Below are 23,010 nucleotides of genomic sequence, written 5' to 3' on the forward strand. Positions count from 1 at the left end.
TGCCCGAATAAAATCATGAAGCACATGACTTTCCCCCTGGTCATTTAGAAGGACTATCGTTTATTAAGGCCCTGCTCATGCTCTACCAGGGACTCTCGGCGTGTCTGGCCCTCACTCCACTTGTCACACTTTGTTTCAGTTGTGTCCTTGGAGGTGGCCTGTTTTCAGTGCCTTCTGTACCACAGACTTTTTCACACCTTGTCCCCTCTGCGCAGAGCACGGCTCTACCTCCATACCCGGTAATGTTTACTTGCCCTTCAGATTTCAGCTCAAAGATCGCTTGTTCAGGGATGCCTTCCCAGACTAGGTTAAACTCTCAGAACACCACGCTCTCAATTACGGTTTTATGTCTGTGTGGGTTTTAAATCAATGTGCCTGCTTCCCCAGCACAACAGGTTGCTCTGTGAGGGCAGGAACCGGCGCTCGTGCTCACCATTTTATCTCAGAGTCCAGGTCAGAGCTGAATCAAAGCTCAAAAAAATATTTGTTTCAGAAATCAATGGAGGGACAGGAACTGGCTTTGGAACAGCATGAGGCTGAACATCGTGCTCCCGGGAACAGCACGGAAGAGTAGTGGCTGCGTAGCGGGTGTCTTCCGAGCGCCAGGAGCTTTGGATATGTAATCATCTCCTTTCACCTCCACGGCCCTGAGGTAGATATTACCCCCGTTTTACTAACTGAAGAAGCAGGCTTGAAAGCGGGAAGGAGCACGCCCCAGGTCCTGAGTCAGGCGGGTGGTCGCACTGCCGGGGTCTCCTCTCTGCGGCAATTCCTCCCCATCTCGTGGTGCTGCCCAGACCCTCCGCTTCCTTCCCCATCCCTTTCACAAGCTGGGCCGGTGTGTGAAGGGCAGCGGGGCGAGGCTGGGCCCCCCACTGGTGGCATGGGTCTTCACAGCCGGTGGGTGTCCTGGCCCTCCCGTCTCGTCACCTTCACCCTGCTGGGGGGGGGCCCCTCCCTGTCGTACCACCTCAGCTCCAACTGGCCGTCAGATTTGGGATCTGGAAAGTTTCTGCGGAGGGTGCAGAGTTGCTGACAGGGAAATGTTGCTTTGTATAATTCCATGGAACATGAAAACAAAACAAACTGTGTATAACTGGTAGCTCTGTGTGGCCATTTCTGTTGGAAGACGCAATCAGGGACAGGGCATCAGAATGGGCATCATGGATAAATCATTTTCCCCCAGTGTTGGTGGGTTCTCTCTGATTCATCTGCCTAATGACCAAAGGCAGGATTTTCAAGACAGCTGACTGAGCCTAGGGCTACGATTCATTGCCTGTTTTAACGGGGTAAATCTAACTGGTTCACATGAGAGCCAAACCCATTACCAGTGTTCTCTGAAACCGTTCTAATGTTGAAGGTTGATGACTAAGCTATTTGAGCAACAGAACAATGTATATATAGGAAGCATTTATTATAGACACTTGCAACACAATTATTTTGACACAATTTGATTCCTATTGACTTTGCTTCCTATTTCACTGAGAAATTCCACATTTCCTGCCCACCATATCTGGCTATCTACTCTTCATTGATACTGGTATATTTTTCTTCCCTCCTATTACTATTGTCAATCAACAGTTCCAAGGCCAACCCCTACAATCTATGTATTAGATCTTGTTTCGTGTTGCCTCCACAGGAACATTTCTTCAGCCTCATTCCTCTGCATCACAGAATTTTCCCTCCACTGGATCAGTCCTGGTAGTACATAGACTTGCCGTAATTTCTCCTAAGGGAGAACAAACCAAACCAAACACGATCTCTTAGCAGCTACCCAATTTCCCTGCTCTCCTTTATAGAAAAGCTCCCCAGAAGAGTCTATCCTAGATGTCTCCAATTCATTCTCCTTTCAGTGTCTTGGACCCTTATTACCAATCAGATTTTCATCCCCACTAAGCTCAGGGATGAATTCCCAGTCCTCAAATTTCTTGACATGATGACATCTGACACAGGGGATGACTCTCTCTACATATTTTTATTTGACTTCCAGGACACCAGTCTCTCTTGGTTCTCCTCCTATCTCACTGGCCACTCTTTCTCGGTCTCCTTCGAATAGTGCCTCATCCCCGCAAGCTAACTGCCTAACTCTGAATATTGGCCCTGGTTAGTCCTTGGCTTTCTTCTCTAATTTACACTCACATGTCAAGATATCTCATCAGTATCATGACTTTAAAACCCCCAAACTCATACATCCAGCCCAGACCTCCAGTCCCCTGAATTCCAGACTCGTATATTCAACTGTTGATTTGATGTCTTTCTACCTGGATGTTGAACAACAAGCCTATTGAGCTCACGGTATCAAATCTGAGTATCTGACTGCTGTCACCCCTTGAACAGTAACTCCTGCATCCTTCACCATCTTGGTTAATGGCACCTCCATCTTTCTCCCTACTCGGGTAAATCCTTTAGCCTCTGACTCTTTCTCTCATACCCCAAATGCAGTCCATCAGGAAATACTATTTGTTTCTATCATCAAAATACATCCAGTACTCAACTACTCATCACCATCTCCAGAACGAATACCCATCCTCCAGTACTAACGCCACCTAATATCTCTGGCCCCGCTTTTGCAGTAACATCCTAACTGGCCTTCTTGCTTCTGCCCTTGCCCCTCTACAGTTATTCCCAACATGCAGCCAGAAGGATCCTTTAAAATGTAAGATGACTCGTGTTACCTCTTCACTCAAAAGTCTCCAGTGGTTCCCAACTTATCCTGAGTCAAAGCCAAAGTCCTCAAAGTCCTTACAATGGCCTACACGCCCCCTTCCTGGTCTACCTCCCCTGTGAAAAGCTTGACCTCACCTCTCCCTTGCTCAACAAGCCTCCCCGCTGTGCCAAGCACCCTCTGCCCAGCAGTTGAGGCTTCATAGTTCCTCCAAGTCTCCTTTCAGGATCTTGGTTTCTGCCTTTGATACTACATGGCCCCTGTGGATAAAAGACTTGGGGAAACAAGCATGTCGATGACTCTACCATGAGGCCTCACTGCAGGCCCACAGAGCTCTCTGGGGATTCAGAACTCTACTGAACATCACACCCGGTGTCACATGTACATAGAGGCGCAGTGCTAGTGCTTTGAAAAGTATGATCCTTGACAGAGGTGCAGTGAATGGCTGCTGAAACTGTTACTCTCAAAGATCTGGAGTAAATGAGGAAGATTCTCCCCAAGAGAGGCAAAGCTTTATCTAACTAGACAAGAGTTCTTTTATTGTTAAAGGCTTCTATCCATCAGAGAGAGAAATGAGAGGGTTTAATCAACCATCAAATAGCACACAACTGAGAAAATCCTTTAGGTATTTTGTTCTTCAACATCCCTCTTCCTGGCTGTGCTGCCTTCATGGACTTTTCTCCCTCCTTCTCTTCCCTCAAATGCAGGGGAAACTAGCTGTGTTACCTCCACCATCCTTTTCCTCCCCCCTACTTGAGTCACTACCCTCCCTCTCTTCCCTTTGAGAAGCACATAAAGCCCTCTGATTATCTTATGTCCAGCAGAGATCAAGGACCATCTTTTCAACACTCTGGCTTAGACTCTCTAACCAAAGCATTTCTTCTCTTTTAAAAAAAAAAAAAAGGTCATATACTTGGAACTCTCCTAGTGAATAAAACTTTCTGCATATCCATACACTATGACAATTCTGAAGCCAGCGACGCTCAGGGGTCCCGGAACTACGTACTGCGGTGTGAGTGGTAAGTGATGGAACCAGGCAATCTGGATCCAGGCTGACAGGAGCCTTGGCCCCATAATGAGAAGCTGGTATCCAAAGTAATTTTTAAGAGATTGTGACACGGTCAGAATGTTTTCTTTGTAAGGAACTGGGTCTGTCAGTGATGTGCCCCAACTGTGGGGGAGTTTAACGACTGAGAGATCAGTGAGGAGCCGGCAGTAGCAGATGGCTGGTGAATGCTGACTTCCTCCTGGGTCAGCTGACATTCCACAGGATGGTCTCTCCCATTCCACGCTTTCAGAGTTTACTTATTTATTAAACTTTTATTGTGAAGTAATTTTAATCTTGGAGAAAAGTTGCAAAAACAGTGCAGGGTTCCCATATACCCTCCATCTAGCTTCCAATAACATCTTATGTGGTAACAGTACCATTATCCAAAGAAAGAAATTAACGTTGACACTGTACCCTGCATCTACAGACCTTATCCAATTCTACCACAGTTCCCACTAACACCTTTTCCTGGCTTAAACCCAGTTCTAGGACAGCTGGGCTGGATCCAGCTGTCATGCCTCCTTAGTCTCCTTCCCTCAGTAAGTTTCTCAACTTTTCATCTTTTCTGACCTCGAGACTTGGAAGAGTACTGGTCAGGTACTCTACAGAATGTCTCCCAATTTGAATTTGGCTTTTTTATTTTTTTGCCACGATTAGAGTGAGTTATACTTTTCTGGTAGAAGAGATACCCCAGAAACAAAGTTGTGTCTCTTTCAGGGGGTCACATTATGGGGTCTGGGTGTCTGACTACCGGTGATGTTAACGCTGATTACTTGGTTAAGGTGGTGCTGGCTAGGTTTCATCACTGTTAAGTATCTTGTGGGGAAATACTCTAAGACCACGAAAATGTCCTTTTCTGCTTATCATTCTTTCACCCGTTGATTTTAGTAACCGTCGTTAGTGTGTGCCTACAATAATCAGGAGTGCAACGTTTGCCAAATGATGATTTTCTATTTCCAAAATTTCTTCCACATTTATTAACTGGAATTATATGCTAAGGAGGTATGTCCCTTCTTACATATAAGTATGGACTAACAGATACTTATTTTATTCCATTGGTTGTAATATAAGAGTATTATTATTTTTGTTGTTCAGATTGTCCCAGCTTTGGTCACTGAAAACTCCAGTTTGGTTCCTGGCTCCTTCTGACATGTTTCCTTCCTTTCTGATCACTTCCCTACCTTGTGGCTCCACAGGATGCTACAGGCCTGCCTTGTTCTTGTCACAACTCTGGAATCAAGCAGCCCTGGTTGTTTATTGGAGAATAATATTCAGAAATCAAGATCTGGATGCTAGCTTCCATTGCTAGTGGAGTGTCACAGCCTCTAGGTTCTCTCATGAGCAGAGCTAGGAAACGTATGTTTATGTATTTAACGTGTCTCTATTTCTGTATCTATCCATTTGTTTACATACTTAAAACCATGAGTTCATACTGATACTTTTTTTTGGACTCATCCTTTAATTTTTTTTGAATTGAAGTATAGTTGATTTACAACATTGTGTAAGTTTCTGGTGTACAGCATAGTGATTCACACATATATATACATTAAAAAATTTTTTTTCCCTTATAGGTTATTACAAACTATTGAATATAGTCCCCTGTGCTATACTGCAGGACTTTGTTGTTTATCTATTTTATATATAGTAGTTTGTATCTGCTAATCCCAAACTCCTAGTTTATCCCTCCCCCACCGCATTGACACATCTAATTACAATCCAGCACCACAGGGTTCATCCCCAATTCTCTCTTCCCTTATTTGTAACTTGTTTTTCTAACAGGGAGAAACCTGACTTTCATTATCTACAGTATCTTTAGTTATCTGCTCAATTGTAGAATATGGATAAAGTCATTTCACAATTGTTAACACACACCCCTGCAAAAAAACAAATGTACTAACTAGGCTGCAATATTTGTATAAAGTTATTTTTGTCTTTAGCCTTACAGCACAGTCAAAATACTGCTTTCCAAAGTTACTTAACTTAGTTCTTTTGTTCTCCACCCACTCCGCTGTGGTTATGTTAATCATTGACAATACAGTTCGGTTTGTTTGTCCCTCCTTGTGTTTTATTTTGGCTTCTTTCCACACCCTGGTTGCATGTATATGTATGTAAAACATTGCCATGGTTCCAAGAGTCAGAGCAATAACTAAGCAAGTATCACTTGTTTTCATCAGCAAAGGGCCCTTTCTCCTCATCACTGCTACTCCATTCCTACTCTCCCATTCTTTCCACCCATTCCCTGTAAGTTCCCAAACTTAGTTTCTGGTTTATATTTATTGCATTTTTCCCCCCAGAAATACATGGATATTTTCTTTTATCCTGTTCTTCTTTTATCTTATGGAAATATAATTCACCCTTTTAGCAGGTACAATTCAGGGGTTTTAGTATATTCAGTCACCTCAATCTAATTTTAGAACATTTTCAGAATCCTCAAAAGAAACCCTGTACTCCACTCCCTCTTGCCCCCAGTGCCAAGCCACCAGTAATCTCCCTTCTGTCTCAGCGGATTTGCCTGCTCTGGATATTTCATATAAATGAGGTCATACAATATTTGGCCTTTTGTGTCTGTCTTCTCTTACTTAGCATACAATTTTCAAGGTCCATCCATGTTGTAGCATTTTATATTCCCATGAGTATGAGGGTTCCAATTTCTCCACACTGTCATCAACATTTATCTTTTTTTTTTATTATAGCCCCCCCAGTGTGAAGTGGAATCTCTGTGGTTTTGATTTGGATTTTTCTAATGACTAATGATATTGAGATCTTGCCATGCACTTATTAGTCATTTGCATATCTTACATGGAGAAATGTCTAGTCAAGTTCTTTGCCCATTTTTAAATTAGATTATCTTTTTTTTTGTAATTGATGAGTTGTAAGAGTTACATTTTGGATTCAAGTCCCTTATCAGATATATAATATGTGAGTATTCTGTCTCATTCTATAGGTTGTCTTTTCATTTTCTTGATGGTGTCCTTTGATACACAAATGTTTTTAATTCTGATAAAGTCCAATTTACTTACCTTTTCTTTTGTTGCTGTGTTTTGGTGTTCTAACTAAGAAACCACTCACTGCCTAATCCAAGGTGATGAAGATTTATGCCTATGTTTTCTTCCAAGAGTTTTGTTTTAGCTCTTACATTTAGGCCTTTGATATATTTTGAGTTAAATTTTGCATGCAGACATTCAGCTGTCCCAGTACCATTTGTTAAAAAAGACTATTTTTTCCCTATAGCATTATCTTCGTACTCCTATCAAAAAGAAAAATCATTTGACTATAAATGTAAAGGTTTACTTCTGGACTCTCAATTCTATGCCATTTTCTTAGCTACCTATCCTTAAGCAAGGACTACACTGTCTTGATTACTGTAGCTTTGTAGTAACTTTTGAAGTTGGAAAGTGTGAGTTTTCCAACTTTGTTCTTCCTTTTCAAGATTTTGGTTATTTTGGGTTCCCTGCATTTCCATATGAATTTTAGGACCAGCTTATTGATTTGTGCAAGAAAGCCAAATTTAATAGGAACTGCATTGATTCTACAGATTAATTTGGGGAGTAATGCTTTTGAAAAAATATGAAGTCTTCCAGTCCATAAACACAGGCTGTCCTTTCATTTATAGGTCTTCTTTCTTTCAACAATGCCATGTAGCTTTCAGTAGTTTAACACTTCCTTTGTTAAATTTATTCCTTATTTCTTTTTTTTTAAATTTTTTAAATTAACTTTTTTTATTGAGTTCTAGTCATTTTACAATGTTGTGTCAAATTCCAGTGTAGAGCACAATTTTTCAGTTATACAAAGTATTTCATTTTTTTGATGTTATTGTAAATGGAAATGGCTTTTTAAATTTCAGAGTATTCATTGCTAGTATATAGAAATCTGTATTAATCAGGGTTTTCTAGAGAAACTGAACCAATAGAAGATATATACACACACCCCCCCAACCTTATATGTACATCTTATTATATATACCTAATAATGTACACAGTTATATATCTCCTATTCATATTATCTCGATATGCACATATATATGTGTATCACAATAGAACCAACAGACAATATCCATCTATAAGGAGATTATAAAGAATTGGCTCATGTGATTATGGAGATGAGGAGGTCCATTCTATGCCTATTTCCATCTTTTCTATTCTCTTCCACTGGCCTATTGTATAGTCAAGTGGCAGTACCGCACTGTTTTAATTACAGAGGCTTTATAATATGTTTCAAGGTCTGGAAAGGCTAGTTTCCCCTGCGGTCTTCCATTTTCAGTGTTTTCCTAGCTATTCTTCAATGCTTCTTTTTCCATACAAATTTTAGTAAAGTTGACTAAACTTTCACATAAATTTGCTATTTCCTCTAAACTTCCAACAACTTCAAAGTTCACTTTCTTTATCCATCGAATAATTAACTTTCTCATCTTTTCATCAGATTTCTGAGTGTGAACGTCTGAGGGGTCAATCTGATGAACAAGAGCCTTTCTCTGCACCTAGTTATTCTCTTGAATTACTATCTTCTCACCTCCCAAACCAGGTCACGTGCCCTGCAAGAGAAAAAAGTCCTGGTGCCTCCATTTCCTCATCATCTGCTTCTGAATGGCACTTTTATTTTATTTTTAACATTTTTTATTGACTTATAATCATTTTACAATGTTGTGTCAAATTCCAGTGTAGAGCACAATTTTTCAGTTATACATGAACATAGGTATATTCATTTTCACATTTTTTTCTCTGTGAGCTACCATAAGATCTTGTGTATATTTCCCTGTGAATAGCACTTTTAGAGTAGGAGCAAGTTTCAGTTATTCTACAGTGAAAATACTGTTGGGCCTTGAGCCTCTAATGAACAGGGCAACTTACTTTCAGTCCTGAGTTCTCCAGAGGTGAACAGAAGAGACACGGATAGTAAAGGGAAGGTCACTTGCTTCATCAATAATCTGTCCCGCCCATCAGCAGTAAACCAACTCCCTCCCAGTTACTGGAAAAGAAAGAGGAAGGCGTTATCACCCAACAAAAATTTTTTAAAAAGAAAGAAAAAAAAAAAAGTCACTTTCCCTTTAACTAGCAGGACTGCGTTATCGTGTGTACTCCTCTGTTCAGCCTGCCTTCGCCTTCTCAGGCCCCAGGCAGCTCCAGCACTACCCGACACAAGGCAAGCAGGGAATCAAGGGTACTCCGGTGGATTAGAGCACCCCTTCCAGCAATGCTACAGGCCCAGGGAGGCCAGGCGCGCAGTCGTCACGGCCGCTGAGCCAGCGAGCAGCAGGGAAGCTGGTGCCCACACCGCCGTTCCCGACTCGCTTGGGGAAGGGCGTGAGCTGACCGCGAAGGCAGCAAGAAAGTCGGGTCCAAGGGCGGGAGGCGGAGTGCGCCCCGCGACCCGGAAGCGAGGGCCGCGCGCGGCAGAGCCCGGACCCTCCCCTGGACCCTCCCCCGGGCCGGAGGACAGAGCGCCGTGAGGACTGGACGGGTTCGCACCCGCGAGATGACGGCGGCGGCGGTGAGCGGCGCCAAGCGGAGCCTGCGGAGCGAGCTGAAGCAGCGTCTGCTGACGATGAGTGCCGAGGAGCGGCTGCGCCAGTCCCGGCTCGTGACCCAGAAGGTGGGAGACTGCGACTACAGCCACCGCGGCGTCATGGGCTGGCGACGCTGGGCCTGCGGATCTGCGCCGGCGCAGGCCTCGAACGCGCACGCGCACGCCCGGCGCGCGCACGTCCCCTGAGCGTGCGCAGTGGCGCCTGAGCGCGCGCATGCCTCTTTGTGGGTCGCGGGTTTTCTTGGGCGAGATGTTGGAAGAGGGGGTGAACGCGGCGTGGAGAGTTAAGGGGCTTGTGAGGGAAAGGATGGAAGTGGGTGACAGACTGCTGAGGTAAGAGCAGCTTGAGAACAGAAAGACGTGGAGGGGGAGACGGGTAGACACCTGAGCGCCAGGGTGCCTTCAGCGAGTCTCAATGAATTACGAAGAGTCCAGTCAAATCAGTAGCATCATCAGAGAAAGATCCTATTACCTCAGACGAGGGAGCACAAAAAAGAGTGCAGAGACGCTGCCGCCCTTCACTGAACCAGTGGAGAGCTGGGCCTGTGTCTTACCTGCCTTAGGGCCTAACCTTCTGTCACGCACTAGGTGAACCTTAAATGCTGTTTTGAGTTAATGAGAGAAAGAACGGATTCTCCTACTCACGCTGCGCGAGAAGGTCGGAAGCAGAGGAGAGAAGTTAGGCGAATGAGTCCGGTTCCCTGCCTGAAGGTTATAATGCCTCAGGTTTGTTACTTTTGCGGACTGACTTGCTGTATATGTTCAGTCTGTTCATGTAATGCCAGTTTTCCTGTCAATGAAACGGCAGTCAGGTCCTGTCCTGAAGGCATGTTCTAAAGATGTGTGGGAGACTGATTTTTGTTGGACAGTAGAGGGAAAAAATTGATGTCCTGTGAATACGTGAATATTAATAATTCTGTTGTAAGTCAAACTAATGTTCTGTCTTCCCCCAAATCCTGTCTCTGACATAGATACCAGTGCTGTACTGGACTTTTTTTTCCCTCGATGACCCTTGAAATTAGATATGCCGTAAGAATGTCTTAATTACCCTTCACTATCCTATCATCCATTAGTTTCTCAAATTCAAGGTTCCTATGGGTTAAAGCAACAAAGCAAATTCAAGCATCCTCTCCCCTTTTCGTATACATGGATGTGCATGAGGGGATCTATGCAGATGTGAGTTTATTTTCTCAAAATGAGTGATTTTAGCTATTATGAGGAAGACACTGGTCACTTTAGTGGATGTAGAGAAATACAGAATCTTACCCTTACTCTCTAGGTGCTTAAAATTTAGCTAATTAATTCACATATATTGAGCACCTACTGTGGTCCATACTTTGCTATGCACTGGGTTGTAGGGATGAAAAGGATAGGATTGTTGCTCTAAAGGAACAGAGAGCCTGGAAGAGGAAACAGATACGTGAATAAAGAATCGTAGTGCTGTCAGGTAAACACCAAAGCTATAGAAACTTGAATCAGAAGGCTTTCTATAGGGAGGTGTTAAAGATATATTTTGTAGTACAAGATGAATTTTGTCAGGTGAAGGGAAGATAGGGTGGGTGAAAATGTGCAGGAATATTTTGGCAAGAGAAGGAAAGACACAATTTAACATGGGTTTGGGAACTATGCAGGTCTGTATTTAATCTGGCTCCACTAAATTTGAGCTGCGTACGGCCTTGGACAAGTCTCCTAATCTTTGTGAGCCTCTGGTTTCTTGTCTGTGTAAGGGATAACATCCTTGTGGGCCTACTGTGAGGGTTAAAGAGGTGTGTTAAAGGATGTGTTGAGTACTTTACATGTTTTTGATATATCCTTTAGGAAGAGAATATTGGCAGCATTTTTGGAAAATGGGTTGGGGGGGAGAACAAGAAAAAAATGTATGGAGATCATTTAGGGGCTGTTGTGATAATTCAGGTGAGGGGTAATAAAGAGGTAAACAAGGGCATGAGCGGTGAAGTTTGGGGGGGAAGGCAGGTAAATGGAGACTAGGTAGTGAAAATCAGCAGGATTTGCCAACTAATTGAATGGAGGTTAGAGAGTACTGGAAAAGAGGAGGCACCTATGATTCCAGAATTTAGAGCTGGGCATAAAGGGTGTTTAACAATAATAGGCACAAGGAATGTAGGCGTTGGAGCAAGTTTTGGAGAGGCATGGAGAAAATAAAGATGAGTTCAGTTTGGTTTATTTGTCTGTGATCGATTAGAATGTAAAAACTCCAGGTGGGAATAGTGGCTATGTAGAGGCAGAACCACTGATAGCAGCAGATTGACAACTGAGAGCCGGCATCAAAGGAGGAGAGAGAAAAAGGAGAGAGAAAAACTAAAAAAGCAGACCCGTGACTCAGTAATAAATACATTTTACCCCATAGAGACAAACGTCCTCATATAAGAAATCTGTTTCACAACTAAATGCTTCCCCACCCTTACTGTATACAATGAACTTTAATATTTTCTATTTCATTTGAGAATGCCAGTTGTAACCCACTATTGATTTCATGACCAACCAATGGATCAAGGCCCAAAACATCAATGTACTGTGACTAGAACAGTGTTTTGCCGTAGCGCATGTTCAATAAAGGTATTCAATGATGCCTTTCTCCTGATAATTGTTTTAAAAAGTATATTTATTCTTATTGACACAATACACTTTTATTAATAATTTAGAAACTTACCAGAAAAGTAATGTGTGGTAAAGAAATTCAACTTTATGCCGTATCTTGACTCCTCACCTAAATGAGATGAGGAAATTAGTGCCCCGTGCTCATTTTGTCTTCTGTTCTTTCTCCCCATTTCTGACACCTGTAGCATTATATTTACACTGTCAAGTTTTTATAATATTTGTACTCTGTTCCATAACTATAATGAGTTTACTGAGCATTTTCTGTTCCTGATTTTCAAACTTAAAACTTAAGTAAATGGTATTTACAGTATTTTGGTACTATAGAACCAAGTTGTATCATTGAATATGTGAGAAAAGGGTATATAATTCTGTGTCACTAGATAGGTGTGGCCAGGTGGGGCATGTTTCAAGTGTCAGTACCAAATATTTTCTTTTTTATGCTTTGTAATTGCTCAAAATTATGCCATGTTTAGTTTTCATATTTGGAGTATAAATTTCTAATTTAGTTCTGTGTTTTGCAAGGAGTTTCTGATTGCCTTTATTTTTCCTTTTTGGCAAAACAAGAATATGCTTTTATCTTAATCAGTGAATTTTTGTCTGCTGAAATAAATCCACCTTCTTCTTGAAATCATTCCAGCCCACTGCTCCCTCTGGTCTGGTTGTCTTCTAGCCTGTGGTATAGCCGTTGTTCTGGGGTTCCTCCTACTCTGCTTCTGAGTTCGGGCTGTTTCTTGAATCCATTGTCTTTTTTCCTGGATTTCTTCCTTCTTTTCTTTCCTTCCCTTCTCTTTCTTTCTTTCTTTCCTTCTTGTTATCTTATTATTTGTGTACTCTCAAGTAACTGTTATTGGTAGAAAATATCTATGAGGGTGAACTTTTTAATGCTTTATGCATTAGAAAATGTCTTTACTCTCATAATTCACTGGTAGCTTGAATTTCAAATTTAAGATTATTTTTCCTTGTTCTGCTCAGAACCTATGACCTCCATTCAGTCGGAAGACTGGTATCTTTATCCATTATGTCTATGATTACTTCTTTTCCTTTCTGCAATTCCTGTTAAGTAGTAAAAATTCTAGTTCGATCTCCTATGTCTCAACATTTTTTTCTCATTTTCCCCATGTCTTTGTTTTTTTCCCTTACTTAAGGCTTCCCCCTAAATTGTTTTAATTTTGATAATCTTTTTATCAAACATTAAAAAAATTTTTTTTGATGGAGGTAATTAGGTTTATTTATTTATTTTAATGGAGGTACTGGGGATTGAACCCAGGGCCTCATGGATACTGAGGATGCGCTCTACCACTGACTTATACCCTCTCCCCCAATTTTGATAGTCTTAGTTTTAATTTCCAAGTATTTTTTCTTACTTCTCTGGTTTCTTTCTTTCCCAAACACCTGTTATTTTATAGATACTACTGTCTTGAATTTGTCTGAGAAAACTAATGAGGATTTGGATTGGATTTGAAAAAAATCCATGTTCTCTAAATTATAATCATCAGTTTCCTGCTGGATTACTCCCCCCATCCCTCCCTTTAAAAAAAAAAAAACCCTTCTGTTTTGTATTTTGGCTTTCTGAAATGTTTGATGAACCTTTATTATCTGTACATGTCTATGAAAGAAAGTGTGATAGCTAAGGGGGATTTCCTTTCCTTTCGTAGTCACTTTGGGATTTCACAGGAAGAATGGATTCTGTTTGACCTACAGCCATGTTCTCCGAGTGTTGTATCTGCTGCTATTTTGTCTGTCAAAACTGTCCCATCCACTCTCTGTCTTCCGGAAATCAGTCAGATCTCTTTTCTCTTGGTATCAGTGCTATCATGGCTTTCTTTTTTCCTGCTTCTTTACTGTCATATAAATGAGATTTGAGGAAGAAAGATAAATGTGTGTACCCTGTCTAACACTGAATTTTAACTGATGCTTGTTACTGCTTATTCAGCTCTTAATTTTCTGTTCTGCTTTAAAGAGATAGACACTTAGCTTTTCCTGAAAGTACTTGGGTGCTGAAGGCCTCAGATCCGCCCAGTCTCTGGGTTTCACAGTTTCATTTGCTCTGCCTGTTTCAGGCCTCATCACAGCTTTGTAACTTCTCAGAAAGATGGGGTTAACTTCCTTCTTAGCATTGGTTTGGTGTGCTCTGTCTACTTAATTTCTATGTGTCCCTTTTTACTGAGAATGACTTGACTTTCTGTGCCTGTGTCTCTCTAGCAGTCATATTTATAAGCTACTTTTGCAGTAACTTTTCCTTTTTAGCTTGGAGAATGGGGAAGATTAGAAAAGGAAGGGAAAAAACGGAGCTGAGAGCTACCTTCTGAGTCTGGGGAAGTTCTGAGAGTGTTAACATTGCTGTGGTGAGCAAAGCTCAACCCCTTCTCCCGCTTCATGAATGATTAAACTGAATATGAAGCTTCTTCCAGCAGGTCTACCTTCTTACAACATGGCCCTTGCTTTTAGAGCATCTTTGCCGCTCCAGGATACCCCCACCTCCCATCTGTGTGAACATTTTAACATTCATTTGAGCAGAAGAGTTTTAGCAAATGGGACGGAGGTGGGTAGAACTAAGAGAATTGTATGGCATGTTCTCTGCCCCCAAGGAGTTTACAGACTGGCCAGGATGCTACATTTAGGGCACACAAAACAATAATCAACTCATGACAACACATAACTAAGTGTTAAGTTATATATTAACTCTATAAACGTAGTAAGGGTTCTGCAGGAGTCATGAAAAGTTAGGCCTTGTGTGGATGGAATTTGGGTGGAGAGAAGGAGACAATCCAGAGAGTGAGGAAGTCTATGGGAGCCAAGGTTCAGAGTTAAAATAAAGCAAAGACTCTGGGGAAGTGGATGAGAGGACGGAAGGCTGCTAGAATGGGTAGGTGGGGGTCAAGCTTGGAATACTCGAGACAGGCAGCAGGGCTGCACAGTGACTTCTTAAAGAATTTTCGCACCTACCAGAGTAGGTGTGCCAGAGAGTTATAAAGGGATCAGAGAAGTAAGTGTGGGGTCCAGAACTAGAAATCAGGCTTGAGGATGCAGTGTTTTTTGACCTACTCTACCACTCTACTTTTTTCTGTTTTTGTTTCTGGATAAAGAAGTTGGAGAAGGCTGAGGGAAAAGGGAGAAAATGTTAAAAACTGTTAAGGGAAGTCACTAATATTTAAAAGTGCAATCTTAGAAACTGTAATTACCATCATGTCCCATTTAGGTGATTGCCCACAGTCAGTATCAAAAATCCAAAAGAATCTCCATCTTTCTGAGCATGCAAGATGAAATCGAGACCGAAGAGATTATCAAGGACATTTTCCGACAAGGCAAAACCTGCTTTATCCCGCGGTACCAGTTCCAGAGCAGTCACATGGATATGGTGAGGTTAGCATCGCCCGAGGAAATCTCTTCACTTCCCAGAACATCCTGGAATATTCCTCAGCCTGGTGAGGATGAGGTTCGGGAGGAGGCCTTGTCAACAGGTGAGTGTTACGGTGTTAGAACTGGCGTCTGAGGATGCTGTCGGGCTGTGAGGGGTCGTTATAGACCTCTGATCCATTTGTTATGCTTGGGTCACTTTTTCTACAGGGATCAATGTGTATTTCACTTATATTCCAAGACACTCACCTGGCTTAGGGTAAGATGTCCTCTGTAAGCTGTGAAGTGTCAACTATAATAGTAAGGTATTAAGGTAAAAGGTATTGTTGCCTTTTCACAGACTCTTGCTGTAACCTGTGGGTTGATTTATACATTTTCCCTGAATAATATTGTCATTTCACATGGTTTAAATTATGATCTGTATGTTAATGAGTACATTATTATTAATGCTAATAAGCATTTGTATCTTCAGTTCAGACCTGTCAACTACTTGAATATCACACGGGCATCTCAAACACAACACATTCCAAACTGAATCATGTTTCCTCAACCCCTACTACCATGTGTCTCTCTTCGTGCTTAGCACCGTCAGCCTCCTACCCACCTGACCATGCCGTAAATCTCAAGATCATCCTTGGTTCGTCTCCTTCTCTCATGCCCCGTGTGTGGTCTACTGCCAAGTCCTGTTAATTTTACTTATTGAGTATTTGTTGAATCTGTCCACTTGTCTCTAATCCCACTGCTACTCCTGCAGTGTAAGCCACTGTCTCCGCTTGCCTGGGTTATCATAACAGCCTCCTAACACTTGTTCCTTTCTATATCTTGTCTTCTCTGCTCCCTCTCAGTCCATTATCTGCATAGAAATTGAAACAAGATTTCTGAAACACAAAGCTGAGCACTCCTCTCTCCTGTTTAGTCTTCCAGTGACTTTCTGCTATGCTTAGTTTGAAGTAAACACTCCTTAACCAGCCTCTTCCTGAGGTGACCTTGCTTTATCTTTACGTTTTCACATCTTTCTACTCCCTCACTATATAGTCTAAGTTCCAGCCACTCTGAATCTGTTTCCCAACCTCATTCTAAAAAAAACCCTGAAGTATAGTTGATACACAACATTGTGTTAGTTTCAGGTGTAAAGCAAAGTGATTCAGTTTTGTATACAAATACTTTTTCCATTATAGGTTGTCATAAGATATTGAATATAGTTCCCTGTGCTATATAGTGAATCCTTGTTGCGTATCTATTTTATATATAGTGGTTTATGTCTGTTAATCGCATTCTCCAAATTTATCCCACTCCCCTTTCCCCTTTGGTAACCATATGTTTGTTTACTACGTCTGTGAGTCTGTTTCTGTTTTGTATATAGATTTATTTGTATTATCTTTTAAATTCCACATCCACGTAATATAATTTTGCCTTTCTCTGTCTGACTTACTTCACTTAGTATGATAGTCTCTAAGTCTATCCATGTTGCTAGAAATGGGAATATTTCATTCCTTTTTATGTCCAAGTAGTATTCTATTGTTTATGTATACCACATCTTCTTAAACCAGTAATCTGTGGATGGGCACTCTGGTTGTTTCCAGGTCTTAGCTATTGTAAATAGTTCTGCTATGAACACTAGGGTAGGTGTATCTTTTTAAATTAGGCCAACCCCGTTTTGTTTTCTCTACTGCTGGACTTTTATACATGCTGTTCCTTGGACAACAGCCACTTGGGAGATTTAATCGTTATCAATCAGTCTCAGAGCTGGAAGCAAAACAAACTAAGGGTACTATTTTGTAATATAGTCCCTCAAACTCATCCTAGGGGTGTACATTTTTGATTAAGACTTAAATAGTTACAAAGAAACCCCAGCAAAGCTTTATGCAATCTTCTCTCAATTTTCCTTTTCAATGTAACAACATAACCTGTAAAATATATATGACAGTGTGAGAAGGGACAGAGTCAAGGGCTCATGGTAATAGGGGATGCTTTATTTTGCTACATTTTCTCCTTTATTATCCAATCCTATGCTTTGCTAGATATTTAGGCACTAGAAGTACACTCAGATCTGCCTCCTTCATGTCCTACATCAGTAGACCAGATGAATGCTGACATTATAGAACTTTTTCGTATCTTCAGGAAGAAAGATTGCAAGCATTTTAAGACAATGAGATATAAGGGGGTATAGTGTATCTTGGGAGGTAGCCCAGGCTTATAGATAAGGAAAGATAAGAATTTTAGGCTCCGACATTGCTCACACTTCATCACCTACTTCTCCAGACTCTCAGGCTGATGGGTGGAGCTCAGGGTACTTTCCTAGTTCTGGCTGACTATATTAACAGTTCCTCCAATTCTTGCATCATCTCTGTACTGTCCCTGCTAATTGAAATGCTCTTTGTTATCCAGTAATCAGTGTCTCCAGAGGCAGCCCGTTGTCTTTGTAGAACAGCTCTGCCCCTTCTAGAATATATTCCTTAGGTTGAGCTAAAATGTGTCACCCTGAACCTTCATGCATGTATTCTATTTCTATTTAAGTACAGTGGTGGGAAGAGTAAGGAAGAAGCATGATTTTTCTACTTAATTTAGTGTACTTCTCGGTTAGGATAAACTCAGCCCAAGTAAATGAGCTAAATCATTTACGTATGGGTTTTAACACATCATTTGACACATAGGAGTGAGGTGGTAAATGGTAACTATTATTAACTTTGATCAAGGAAGGCAGGGTTATTCATTATGCCATCAACTCAATGCTCCCTGAGTGTTTAATATTTTGATAATTTCCAGAGCATCTACTTTGTATCAGACACTGTATTAGCTCTGGAAAGATAAAGTCCTGGATGTCAAGGGGCTCACACTCTAGCTGGGGAGACAGAAAACGTATGTAAATAGAATGAGCATCCCCACCTGCAGTGTACGTCAAGCATCAGTGTCAAATGAAAAGATACAGGATATTAAGACTAGAAGTTCAGGGCGTGGCCATGAATAGGAAAACGTTCACTTGAACTGTTAATTTTTTTTCTTCTCCATAGCATTTATTCATGCTGTATTTGTGGACAGGTTGCTTTCTCTCCCCATATATTTTTCTTTGCCAACACTTGCAATCTGGGTTGCAAAGGGATAGGGAATTATACCTGTATTGCTTTTGTTTGTGTGTTTGTTTTTGGGTATTTTTTTGTGGGGGGAAAGCAATTAGGTTTTTTTTTTTAATTTATTTATGTTTTTTTTAATGGAGATACAGGGGGTTGAACACAGGACCTTGTGCATGCTAAGTGTGTATTTTACCACTGAGCTATACCCTCCCCCAATGCCTTTAGTCTTGCAGCTGCAGTCTGGGAGGTGACTCACTTTGCTGTTGTTTCCAGAAACGTTCGAGTAAGCAGTCTCCTCTGTTTGTTGTCTCCCAGCATCACGTTCTGCACCATGGACTTTCACTTGCATCAGCAGTTTAGAATGTGGCATCTTCAGTGCTGAAGCATAAATCTAGCTTCACAGTGTTTGGGACAACCTGATTAGAGCTCAGATTGTCCCCAGGATAGCTTGTGTAGCCTGCTTCTCTTTCTGGTTTGCTCACGTTATCGCAGCTTATGAAAAAGTGAGCTTTGGTGTCCTTAGTTGCAATGATAAGTTTCTAAGCAAAAATTTCACACAGGGTATTTTTGTATTATGTATATGGCAAAATAACAGATGGGTAAATGAATTAGAGGGGCTGCCTCTTTATTGAATTTATTCTCAAAGTGAGGGCTGCTTGAGCAGTTAGATCAGCCAGCAATCTTTCCATTGAATGTACATAATCTAATTCAGTACGACTTGAGCAAAGAAGAGATTTTATTGGCCCAGAGACTGAAACCCGCAGAAGGGCTGGCTTTAGATGTGGTGGGATCAGAATTATTAGAATCTACTCTGTCTCTGCCTTGTCACTCTGCTTTCATCTGTGTTGGCTTCAGTTTTTGGTGCCACAGGTGGCCCATGGTAACTCCAGGTTCTACAGCATCCTTACTGGTAGCAGTCCCAGCAGGGAAGAGCAAGTCTGTTTTCTAACAGTCCTGGTAAAGTCCTGGTCTTAACTCTCATTGATCCACATTGGGTCCAGTGGCTATTCTGCAGTCAGTCACTATGGCGAAGGACGTGGACTAGGCTGAGTGACTTGGGCCTGGGTCTTACAAGCCCATCCCTGTGCCATTCACTGTAACCAGGGAGAAAAGATGTGCTGACTGACCAGATGGGGGCCTGTGCCCGTCTCTGCAACCCAAACCTCTGAGCTGAGAGTGGGCTGGGAGTGATTCACCACAGGAGGAACAAGTGCTTTTTCCAGAACAAGGGGAATGGATACTGGACAGTCCAAAATCACACTCACCTATGCTGTCAGTCATTTCGAAAGTTCTACAGACTAGAACAAGCTCTTTGCAGCCATAACTTTCTCATTGCTTATTTTCTATTTCTGATCTTTCTGGAAGCTCTTTAGGAATTCGTACCCATGTGTGGGTACCTGACACATAACTTAAATAAATAAATGAGCATAATGAAGATTTTGTAGTCCTCAACAAAAGCATTTTAAAGTAATTGAATGGAGCAGTGTTAAGGACAGACTCTTTGAACATGACATATGCAACTTCCTTGTAGGTTGTTCATGATCAGTCCTTTTTGGAGGGGAGGTTAGGATTGGTTCATGGAAGTAATTCCCATTAAACTGACCTCATTTCTTTCTTTAACAGAGTTGCATGGCATCTGCAAGAATATAGTTAAGAGAGTGGGCATGAATTTCATCAAGGCATTTGGCAGAGTCATGATATCCTTGAGGACAGGCTGAAGGGATTTAGATTGGATCATAATACTTTATTCAGAAAATATTTATAGAGTACCTCTCTGTGTGAGGTGTGATGGGGGTGGACCAGGGCACAGGATGGACCTGGTCCCCACCATCATGAGTTAACTGCCTGTTGTCCTCATGGAGGCAGGTTTATGCCAGCACATCCCAGGGCACTCTCCTTTGTTCTGTCCTGTTCAGCTTTTTGTTTCCGCTTGGATGTCCCACTGTCCCTGGACTTTAGTGAGTCAGAATTCATTCTTATCATTGTCTTTGTGCTTTTCACGTTTCTGTTAGCAGCCAGTTTGTGAACACAGAATTCTCCTTGTCTCTTTTCTACCCATCCAGTTATCAAGTCTCACCAGATTTCCCTTTGTAATGTTTTTATCATCTCTCTCTCTCTCTTTAATTCTAGCTTCGAGGAATCCTTCATTTACAGTTTTTATTCTTCACATCAGTTCCATTGGCATAATCTTCTAATTGGTTTCCTGGCCATGTTGCTTCTCCTGAAGTATCTCTTTTTGTACAGGTCACCTACCCTGATCAAGCCTTTCCCTGTACACAGCGTAGATCTGTATGCCTGAGCAGACTGTGGTTCCTGCTAGCTGATTGTTGCCTAGAGAAGGGACACTGGATAAAATTTAAACATTCAGGCCACTGTGTGGGCCTCCCTGTCTTTTCACCTTGACTCCTGCTTCTTCCTGGTGCGGTTCTGCTGCTTCAGCCGAAGTAGTCTGCTGGAAGACAGTATTTCATGGCAGTCAAGAACAAAGATTTGGGATAAATCAGATAAATCTGGATTTGAGTTCTGCTTTTGCTGCTTTCTAACTATGTGACACTGTGGAGTTGGTGGGTAGGCCTTGGGTCTGAGTCTAGATGCACATAAAAGGCTGGCAGACCCACAGGTGCAGAGGGGGCCTGCACAGACCTGCTCTTGATGCACCCCATGTGGGTGAGGGGGCAAAAGAAGCTGCGTGCCAGGGTCGCTGCTGGGCCCAGGATGAGATGAAGATGCTGCTCTATATCTTTCTATGATGCTAAGGACACAGTAATACCTAGATTGGCAGTCTGTTGTGTCTCCTGAGTCAGCGTGCCAGGTGAATCCTGTAGCAGCCGCGGGGTCCATGCCACATTCATCATCCAGTCCATGGGTGCTATCTGGCCATGTTCTGTGGACACTCACAGCCCTGCCACCACAAAGGACTCTCAGAGTGTCTGTGAGAATTTTTGTTTGTTTAATTTTTGCTAAGAGAAGAAATAAGTAGTTATAAGATCCTCCATCGTTTGGTGTTTCGATATGATTTACCGCAAACCTTATGCATCTCTTTTGCTTCACAGAAATCCCCTTCACCAGTTTTATTTGAACTTTCAAGATAACATGTCATGACTGAAAAGAAGTCAAGGCAGTTGTAATTTTGGACTGTGCTTTCGCACATCACACGTACCTTTGCAGGCGTTTTGGGTGACCTCTCCCTCGGGACAGCTGAGAATTTTGCCTTCAGAGATAGGCACTGTTGGAGGTGGAGCAGACTCTAATGGTTCTCCCTTTATCTTCCTTGTTTTCAGATGGGATGATTGAAGTCCAGGGAGGCCAAGTGACTTCCCCAAGGACACACAGGCAGTGAATAACAATGCAATGGTCACCCAGTTCTGTTTTCCACTCCAGCACCCTCTAAAGTGCCATTTCTTTTCTCAACACCTCATTCGTTAAAGTTGCTTTAGCACCTGGATTTTCTCTCTCTCTCCTGACTGCATACTGCACTAGAACCACTATTCATGGACAGGTACTGTTGGTAATGGTATTCATGGGGACATCGTCACATTTTCCCAAGAAAGACCTTGCACTAAGTCATGGGTATCTGAAAGACCACTGGTTTTGAAGTTAAGCTTTTTTGCAGTCATTTTATATTCAAGTAAATGCAAAGGAAGGACAGCCGAGGCTTTCTTTTGTAACTGGCCTTCCATCTGAGTAAATGCACTCATGATAGGCTTCCTCGGAGCTGTTCCAGAATTGTCTATTTTATCTCTTGCAGCAGCAACTTTAGAATATATTCTCATTTCGGAGAGTGGTAATTTACTTTTTGTTAACTCCCAGCCCATTAAGATTAAAAGATATTTCCTTAGGGGTTATGGCCTGTTATTCTTGCCAAGATGGGTTAGCCTGCTAAATGTTCTACCCAGGCATAATGATTCACTGAATGTACTGTGGAACACTGAAGTATCATTAAAAGGACTAACCCAGGTGACTTAAAACTCCCTACATGTAGAACTTCAGGTGTTTAAACTCCTTTTCCAATTCAGTATTTATTTTATTATCTTTAATTGAGACATTAAAATGTTTTGTCTACTAGGTTTATGTATGTTTCTGTATGTTCGTTTGAAAGAAGAGGCAGAATTTTTAAGAAGAGTTTGAATTAGAAAAAAATCAGTTGTTTTTAGTTTAGTCTTCTGACCCTTTAATGTCAAGTTAGATCGATGAAAACCTGCCCGTAAATAAATGCCACGGTGGGTTTACATGCCGCGGGAGAACGTGTCTTTTCTCCCCGACTCCTCCTTCCTTCAGCAAGTTCTCTCTTGTTTTCTCTCACTCGCTCCCCAAGGGTTAATGGCACAGTCTGGCGTTCTGTGGAGCGGTCTAGCTGCAGACTGGGGATAGCCTTCATGTTTTTCATCTGTTCTGTGGACAAGAGCCAAGAGGATCTATTTCCTCGAATGCCTTCAGCAGTGAAAAACAGCCCTTTAAAGCTCTTTATTCATTTTGAAAGGCCACAAGACTGGGATGTTTCTTTATGATGAATTGTAACATGTTCTTCTTTCCAGGAAAGTGAGTTAGGGAATTTTCTCCACTGAAAAATGAGGACAAGAGATGAGTTCAAGGAAGCTGGACCAGTAAAGTATAAGGAAATTTTGCCTTTGTCCATTTGGCAAATGTTGGGGTTGAATTCTCTACCTTAGGTCATTGTGGTGACCTCCCAACTGACCATCCCTCTCCAAACACTTGACTTCTCAGTC

At 41.8% G+C, this 23,010-nt stretch overlaps 1 protein-coding gene and 1 long non-coding RNA gene across 4 annotated transcripts in view; one reads left to right on the forward strand and one right to left on the reverse strand.

Annotated features, from left to right (window-relative positions):
• Window positions 1-8,290: 8,290 nt before the first annotated feature.
• Window positions 8,291-9,319, reverse strand: LOC116149365 (uncharacterized). The gene is made up of 2 exons (XR_010378299.1): window positions 9,179-9,319; window positions 8,291-8,678 (listed from the first exon to the last, which is right to left on the reverse strand). It is a non-coding gene; the product is annotated as an uncharacterized LOC116149365 (long non-coding RNA).
• MTHFS (methenyltetrahydrofolate synthetase) overlaps window positions 9,172-23,010 on the forward strand; it is a 39,333-nt gene continuing 25,494 nt past the window's right edge. Inside the window, exons 1-2 of one of the 3 annotated variants that reach the window (XM_031440714.2) lie at window positions 9,172-9,302; window positions 15,055-15,316. In XM_031440714.2, coding sequence (XP_031296574.1) covers window positions 9,186-9,302; window positions 15,055-15,316 — 379 coding nt within the window. In that variant the 5' untranslated portion in view covers window positions 9,172-9,185. Of the gene's footprint in view, window positions 9,303-9,467; window positions 9,570-14,558; window positions 14,722-15,054; window positions 15,317-23,010 lie in introns of those variants that run through there. The other 2 variants (XM_031440715.2, XM_031440716.2) reach the window with 2 other exon arrangements.

Source organism: Camelus dromedarius, chromosome 29, assembly GCF_036321535.1.
Source record: "Camelus dromedarius isolate mCamDro1 chromosome 29, mCamDro1.pat, whole genome shotgun sequence".
Classification (NCBI taxonomy): Eukaryota; Metazoa; Chordata; class Mammalia; order Artiodactyla; family Camelidae; genus Camelus; species Camelus dromedarius.